At 38.4% G+C, this 8369-nt stretch overlaps 1 protein-coding gene across 1 annotated transcript in view; it reads left to right on the top strand.

Moving 5' to 3' along the window:
- The first annotated feature begins 159 nt into the window (after positions 1 to 159).
- CUNH12orf4 (chromosome unknown C12orf4 homolog) overlaps positions 160 to 8369 on the top strand; it is a 47372-nt gene continuing 39162 nt past the window's right edge. The window contains exons 1-3 of the mRNA XM_039255764.1: positions 160 to 216; positions 2062 to 2256; positions 4021 to 4166. Coding sequence (XP_039111695.1) covers positions 2079 to 2256; positions 4021 to 4166 — 324 coding nt within the window. The 5' untranslated portion in view covers positions 160 to 216; positions 2062 to 2078. The remainder of the gene's footprint in view (positions 217 to 2061; positions 2257 to 4020; positions 4167 to 8369) is intronic.

Genomic DNA, 8369 nt, shown 5'->3' with positions numbered 1-8369 from the left:
ACATTTTCAAATGACTAAACTGAGGCAAGATGGGAAAAGGGGGCATTTATTCCGGGGAATTTTCTCTAGGGTGCCGGGAAACCGTAAAATGTATGGACGAATCTGCTAATGCATATCTGCTGGCTGTAAAAACAGGTCCGCAAGTCAGCTGAGGTTCCGGCGCCCAGCTAGTTGACAGCTGTGGTGTGTGGACTGCTCAGGACTTCAAAACTAAGGGTAGGTGAGCCCAGAACCAGGAGCATGGAAACCCGTACAGTCTGAAAGCGGCTAATGGAGAGAATATTCTCTTTACTCGTCTGGAGCTTCTGGCGCCTGCAGCTTTCCCTCCCTTTCCCTAATTTGAGCCTCAGAGCTGCCACTCTGGCGGTGGAGTTCGGTCTGGCCTGCCTCCTACCATCTCAGTTTTCTCTCGGAAACCTTCCTTAATTTTATCCCTGATTAAAAAAAATTTTTTTTAAGTGAGGGAGGGAACTAAATTATCGTTTTGTTAAAACATAATAAGCTTAAATGTTGAACCGATTGATTCCAGAACTACTGGTTTTTGTTCACCGAAAATACTGAATTTAAACAATTAGACCATAAACCTATGTTTCTGTAACTTTCAGTTCCCTGCTACAGTGTTCCTTTACTGTGTTTGTCTTCGTGTGTACTCATTTAGCAACCTGTGATTTTTTTTAACATGTTCGTAAAGAACTTCATTATTATTACTACTTTTCCTCTGTTGATTATCCTATGTTTATCAGATGCTTCGTTTTTATTGTTAGATTAATCCTTATAACAGCCCTACGAATTAAAAGGCTCCTCAGTGCCTGTGTAAGATGAGACCTGAGGAATGAGTAGTTGTTATCCAAGGAAAGAAAAGTAGTTAAGAGTGCTCTGGGATCACTTTTTCCACTTCAGAAAGGTTAGAAGTGGAAAGAGAGGTTTAGTATTGAAAGGAGTTCAGAGTGACTTGAAAATTGTTTGTGACTTTATGGAGGGGGTACAGGTGCTGGGGGGAAAGTCTAAAGATATAAGCAGAGATATGGTAAACCGGAATAAAGAGCTTGCATTTTTAAAAATTTATTTATTTTGAGAGTGAGCATGCAAGCGGGGTAGGGGCAGAGAGAGAGAGAGAGGAGAGAATCCCAAGCAGGGTCCTTGCTATCAGCACAGAGCCCTTGCGGAGGAGGGCGATGCTCAATCCTTGGAACAGTGAGATCATGATCTGAGCCAAAACTGTGAGTAAGTTGCTCAACCGATTAAGCCAGGCAGGTACCCCAAGGAACTTGAGTTTTATTCTGAGAGCAATAGAATGTGACCAAAGGGTGTTAAGCAGATGAACAACATGATCAGATAGGCACTTTGGAAAGATTACTGTGAAAATTGGCCCGATGGTGAAAATCCTAGAGACAGGGAGCCTAGTAAGGAGGCTGATAAATAAATCTAAATCTAAATCTTTAATCAAATAAATCTTTAATTAATGTTGATTCTTACTCTTTTTGGCCATATTTTCTTTGTTTTGAAGTGTCCAGTTTGCCTTTTGGGATATCCTGTACTGTGTGTGTGTGTTTCCTACATAGAAATATTTCCAGCACCATCTATGTCCAATAAGATCTCATATGCACAGATCTAAGATCGTCAAGATGACTTCTTGGTCCCTGATCTATTTCTTTGACTTTGTATTCACCCATTGTTTCATAAGCTCTCTATCTGTCCACCCGTTCATCTCTTCCTAAGAATCTTCTCTGCTCTTCTCTCCATGTTTTCCCCTTATTCTTGAGAACCCTGCCTTGGAATGAAAAATACCTTACTGGCATAATGGGTTTTTTCCCCCCTAAATGAAATTTAAAAGGAGCTTTATTCCTTAAAAAAAAAACAAAAAAAAAAACACATGTCATTTTCTTCACAAAGATGAAAATGCAGGAATAAAGGTAGGAAAACCTGGAATAATTAGCTCCGGGTCACACAAACAAAATCACTGAGTGGTACATGTTTTCTTAGAGGTAGTACAGCATAATGAAACATGAGTTTTGTGGACTTACACTCCACTGGATTTTTGTTTGTTTGTTTGTTCTATAGAAATCCTGCCAAAGAAGATGAAGAAAACCAGAGAAAGATTCTGCAGCAGAGAGAGGGAATTTGTGTATAAATTCAGAGTAGGAACTCAATGCTTAGAACTGAGGGTACCCCTCAAATTTCCTGTTCAAGAGAATGCCAGTCGTTTACATGGACGTCTGATGCTGCTGCACAGTTTACCATGCTTTGTAGAAAAAGGTGAGGACTGATGTTTGTAATACAACTTTATTACTTTCCTATGGTCTCTTTCCTTTGATATTTATCTATACAATGGAATACTACATGGCAATGAGAAAGAATGAAATCTGGCCATGTGCAGCAACATGGATGGAACTCGAGGGTATTATGCTGAGTGAAATAAGTCAGGCAGAGGACAGGACCATATGTTTGCACGTATAGGAGGATTAGGAGGAACTTAACGGAGTACTGTGGGGAAGAAGAAAGGGGGAAATGGGGGGGAGAGGGAGGGAGGCAAACCATGAGAGACTCTTGAATGTTGAGAACAAACTGAGGGCTGATAGGGGTGGGGGGAGGGGAGAATGGGGGAGGGCACTTGTGGGGATGAGCACTGGGTGTTATATGGAAACCAACTTGACAATAAACTACTAAAAAAAAAAAAAAGAATAAACATGAGAAGCTTGAAACACAATAAAATAAGCAGTATTTAAATGCTTCCGAGAATAAGATTCCCCAGATCATTGTTTCATTGTTTCTTTTTCCTGTACCCCTTGAGTTGTTTATAAGGCGATTTGCTATAAAAATTAATTTATAAGGGTGCCTGGATGGTTCTGTTGGTTCAGTGTCCGACTTTGGCTCAGGTCATAATCTCAGGTCATGATCTCACACTTCATGAGTTCAAGCCCCACATCAGGCTCTGTGCTGACAGCTCAGAGCCTGGAGCCTGCTTCAGATTCTGTGGCTCCTTCTCTCTCTGCCCCTCCCCCTCTTGCACTCTGTCTCTCTCTCAAAAATAAATTTTAAAAAAACATTAAAATTTTTTTCAAAAATTAAAAAAAATAATTTACATAATGAAAACTCAGTTACATATTTGGGTTAGAATGCTTAAATTCTTAATAACTAACCAACTAAGGGTGGATTCATTTCAGCTATCCCTGATTATGATATAAAACTGTTGTGCTAAATACATTGCTTTTTAATTTTTACTTACCTAAATCAATGCCGTAAGGCCATCTGTATTAAATTATTTTAAAAGGTCTGTGTTCTATTTCACAGATGTGGAAAAAATTTTAAATTGGGAATATGTTGGATCATAAAAAGTTAAGAATTATAAGGAAAGCTAGGAACTTTCTAGCACAATCTCATTGTACAAGTAAGGAGACTGGTGCATTGAAATGTTAAATTGTTTGCCTAAGGCAGTAGTTCTCAAAAGCTGTTCCCTGATCAGAATCTACAGCATCTCCTGGAACCTTGTTAGAAATGCACATCCTTGGGCCTCTCCCCATTCTTACAGAATCAGACACTCTGGGGGTGGCATACAGCAATCTATTTCAGTAAGCCCTCCAGGGAATTCTGACTCATGCTAAAAATTGAGAACCACTGGTCTACAGTTACAAACATAATGGCAGAGCCAAGACCAGAACACAGGTATCCTGATTTCTATCTCTGTTCTCTTTCCATTATATTATCTCCAAGTAGTGTCTCTAAAATTGAGATTATATATCATCCCAATTAAATCATTTTTAATATGATAATCATTCAGTTTCTTTTTCAAACTCAAATAGTATAACTCTCTATATAAGAAACTGTAAATGTTTTTCATTTAAATACAGTAAACTTCAGACCCTCAAAACCTGTAGGTTTTTCTTTACATGAATTTACCTGCTCAGTTTCAAATATAAGCTTGATAAAATAAAATTTCATGTTGGAACGCCTAGCCAGGTAAAATGTTCCCTGTTCATGTCTGGATTTTGCTTTTGGTGGTATTTCTTGTCCGTGTTACAGACTTAAAAGAAGCTCTGAGCCAGTTTATAGAAGAAGAATCCCTCAGAGATTATGATAGAGATGCTGAAGTGTCCCTGGAAGCTGTGAAGTCAGGTGAAGTTGATTTACATCAGCTGGCCAGTACATGGGCCAAAGCTTATGCCGAGGTAAGAAAATAGATCAGATTGTAAATTTCAGGGATAACCTGGACTTTGGTGAAGATTATTAAACTGCTAAAGTAATGCCAAAGCAACCGTAGAATCCTTTTCTCTCTACATACAAGACTATTCCAAAATGTACAATATACATCGATGCTCCTGTGCCTCCTTCCTGTACCAGGTGAGCGTTTACGACACAATAGTTCATGTAATGCCTTTGTAAAAGAAGAGCTACTTCTGTATTTCTAACCCATACAGGGTTGGCAGAGTTAGCGATTAAAAATACAGGGCACCCAGTTGAAACAGAATCTCAAAAAATGAATACTTTTTTGTATAATTATATCCCACTTATTATATGGAACGTACTAATAGTAAAATTTATTCTTTGTTTATCTGAAATTCTAATTTAACAGAGTGACCTGTATTTTATCTGGCAACCTTAAGCTAACAGTGGTAGCTCATTTTAAGTTTTGATTTACTTTTGTCCTCTCATTTATCCTCACTGTACTCTTGATATCATCATTTTTCCATGTAAATAATACTTCCTGTTTCATTAAGTCTTAAGATGCCATGGATCATAACAACACTATTATTTTATTTACTACTGGGAAAGAATACCACCATAAATTAGACTATGATAGGATACCACAATACCATCAGTGCAAGATGCATTCTGATGTCTGAGAGTGGTAATGTGAAAACACATGCACCTTAGAGTTGATGACATATAGTTTGTTGAGAATCTACCCTATGCCAGGTGCTGGGCCAGCTATCGGACATAAAACAGTGAGCAAGACAGACACAAAATGAAATTTCCATTTTAGTTAGAGATCCAGAAACAGAACTAAGTAAACAGATAAATTCAATAATTGTAAGCTACAATGAGTGAATTACATCCCAGTTTAAGCAGTGTGGTCTATGAGAATTTGAAAATCAATTTTATGGGGTCATGTTTTGTTATTCAAAGCAGTTTGCTTCATTCCCATTAAGGTGTCATAGTTTATTTAAAAGATGACACTATTTACGGGGCACCTGGGTGGCTTATTCGGTTAGGCGTCCAACTTTCGCTTGGGTCATGATCTCGCGGTTCGTGGGTTCGAGCCCCGTGTCGGGCTCTGTGCTGACTGCCAGCTCAGAGCCTGGAGCCTGTTTCAGAGTCTGTGACTCCCTCTCTCTCTGACCCTCCCCTGCTCACGCTGTCTCTCTCTCTCCTAGAAATAAATAAAACATTAAAAAAATTTTTTAAAAATGACACTATTTACATGTATTATTTTAAATGTTAAGAATATAATTATTGTATTAAAAAAGATATGCTGGTAATAATTATTTAAAGAAACCTAATCTTTCTGCTTGTGAAAATGGATAAAGCTGTAAGAGGTATTAAAAGGGTAATTCTGGGTCTCCTGGGTGGCTCAGTCAGTTAAGTGTCTGACTTTGGCTCAGATGATGATCTCACAGTTCATGGATTCAACCCCTGCATCAGGCTATGTGCTGACAGCTTGGAGCCAGGAGCCTGCTTCAGGTTCTGTGTCTCCCTCTCTCTCTGCTTTTCCCTTCATTTGTGTGCTCTCTCTCTCAAAAACAAAACATTAAAACAATCTTCAAAGAAATAAAATTAAAAAATAGAATAATTCCACTAAACTTAAGCAGTATTTTTTGTATGTCTAAAATGTGTTGGATACACAGCTGAGGATAAATCTTTGCCTTCAAGGAGCTTACAGTCTAGTAGGAAGAGACAAAGAAATCTCTAGCCTATAACACTGCACAGTCGGTATTAGAATTAGGATAAATTATATGTGGGAGCATATATAGAAGTTAGGGGAAGAATGAGTGTCCAAGAGTTCTTGAAGAAAGCAGTCAATCCCTCCACTAGGCTTGCTATTGTTTTGATACAGAGTCTGGAAGCAGAATGTCTTCAGTCCCTGATTTTGTATATCCAACGAGAAAACTTCCCAAATGTTACGTCAATATGTGCTATGTGTTTCAGTTTATCTTACTATTTTTTAAAATTTATTTTTATTTGAGAAAGAGAGAGAGAGCATGATTGGGAGAGAGGCAGGTAGGGAGAGGGAGAATCCCAAGCAGGCTCTGTGCTATCAGCATGGAGACTGAGGTAGGGCTCAGTGCCATAAACTGTGAGATCATGACATGAACTGAAACTGAGAGTCGGACACTTAACCGAATGAGCCACCCAGATGCCCTGAAGTTTATATTATTATAAAAACATAATTACCATATTTATTAATTTATGGTTTATCCTTATTCTGCACATTAGGCATTCTAAAAATAGGAATTTGACTTTCTTCCAGATTAATGATCATAACAACAATAATATTAATATAACAAAATAAGAACACTTTCTACTGACTCATTTAATCACAGGAGAACAGATTTATAGTGAATTAAAATCAGCAAGCCTCAATTGAGCAAGTACTCTGTTCTCCCCCTATGCAAATTTGGTAGGTACACAGCACCTCTTGTTATGTAGAGTTCAGCTTTCTAGCAGTGCCAGGATTCTAGAAGTATAGTTGCTTGTTTGCTTTTATTTATTTTTATTTTTTTATGTTTGTTTATTTTTGAGAGAGAGAGAGCAAGAGTGTGTGAGCAAGGGAGGAGCAGAGTGAGAGAGAGAGACACAGAATCTGAAGCAGGCTCCAGGCTCTGAGCTGTCAGCACAGAGCCCAATGCAGGGCTCAAACCCACAAACATGACATATGACCTGAGCTGAAGTCTAATGCTTAACCAACTGAGCCACACAGGCACCCCTGTTTTTAAGCAATTAAGGAAAGAAAGAACAAAGAAACTACTTGGGCTATCACTAGCTATGGAAATGACAAGCCAGACAGCTCAGTACAAGCTCAAGAAATGTGGGGATCAGCAACGAAAAAGAAGGAACTGAAAAAGAAAAGGGAACTATGTGCAGATTGCCAAAGGGCCTGCAGAGGTTAGAAGCCATGGCATTGTGGAGATCAGAAGGATCACAGCGTGACTCTGATAGTGAAAGCAGAATGGAGTAGAGGGTGCGACAGAAGGGGGCTAATACATCTCTGCCGTATATGGGTAAACATTGTTTCAGTAACTTGAGAAGAATAACTGGACCATCAATAAAGAGGTGAAATAGCAGAATGTTTACTGTAATACCAGTTACTTTGGTCTATGAAGGAATGAACTCCATTTACTGTAAATGAATTTACTAGATATTTAACTTGTGGAGATATTTATATCATGAAACTTTTAGCTTTACCACATTTTGACAAAGATCGTTAAAAAAATGTAGGACAGCGGTGCCTGGTGGGCTCAGTCAGTAGAACATGTGACTTTAGATCTCAGGGTCATGAGTTTCAATCCCGTATTGGTTGTAGAGATTACTAAAAAAATAAACTTAAAAAATTTTTAATAAAAAACATAGTACACATTTCCTTGCTTTCTTAAACACAGTATGTAAAATTCAGCTCTAACTTCTTGATGACCCCGACTCGTCACTATAAATATAAGTGAACATGCTTGTAGGGGATACTGTGAGGCTCTGCGTCAAGAGAAGGCTGTGTGTACTGAATAAGCTTCTGAGATATAAGGAATTTTCACGGTGGGGACCATTGCCTCTGGTAACACAGCTGTGCTTTCACATATACCTGCCCGGTAGAGAGGGTTCTGATGGTCTACTCAAATGTGTGTAACTGACTGTTAAGGCCTTCTTTGTATAGTAATTCCATTTTCTTCTGTTTCCTTTTCTTATCTACTGTCAGGATTTGTTGCCAGTCATCTTTTTCTGCTTGTAGCCTCTAAACACCTTATTACATTGTTTTTCCTAATCACTGCAGTATCTTTTGCTATTGCATTAATTTTTTAAATAATGAGAAGTAAGCCTGGATAGATCAGGAAGGCCAAACAGAGCCAACTGTTGGCAAAATTTTACAGTTGGCTATTTATTTTTGGTGGTGCTCTATCTTCCATTTCAGTATTCTCTTCTCAAGTCTCTTTGTATTCATCCATTCATCAAATGTGTACTGAGCATCTATTAGATATCAGATACTGTGTTAGGCACTTGGGGTAAGCAAAAACAAAATAGACAGACACAATTCTTACCTTCATAGAGTTTACCGACTGACAGCTGGAAGATAGATATTTAAAATTAAATGGAGAGGAACATACTAAATGCTATGGTAGGGGGCAGAGTGCAAGGAAAGCACAAAGCAGCTATACCTATTTTAG

The sequence above is a fragment of the Hyaena hyaena genome, unplaced genomic scaffold (assembly GCF_003009895.1).
Source record: "Hyaena hyaena isolate Hyena2069 unplaced genomic scaffold, ASM300989v1 scaffold_547, whole genome shotgun sequence".
Classification (NCBI taxonomy): domain Eukaryota; kingdom Metazoa; phylum Chordata; class Mammalia; order Carnivora; family Hyaenidae; genus Hyaena; species Hyaena hyaena.
The sequence above is the reverse complement of the archived record's forward strand: the minus strand, read 5'-3'. Positions and strand labels throughout refer to the sequence as shown.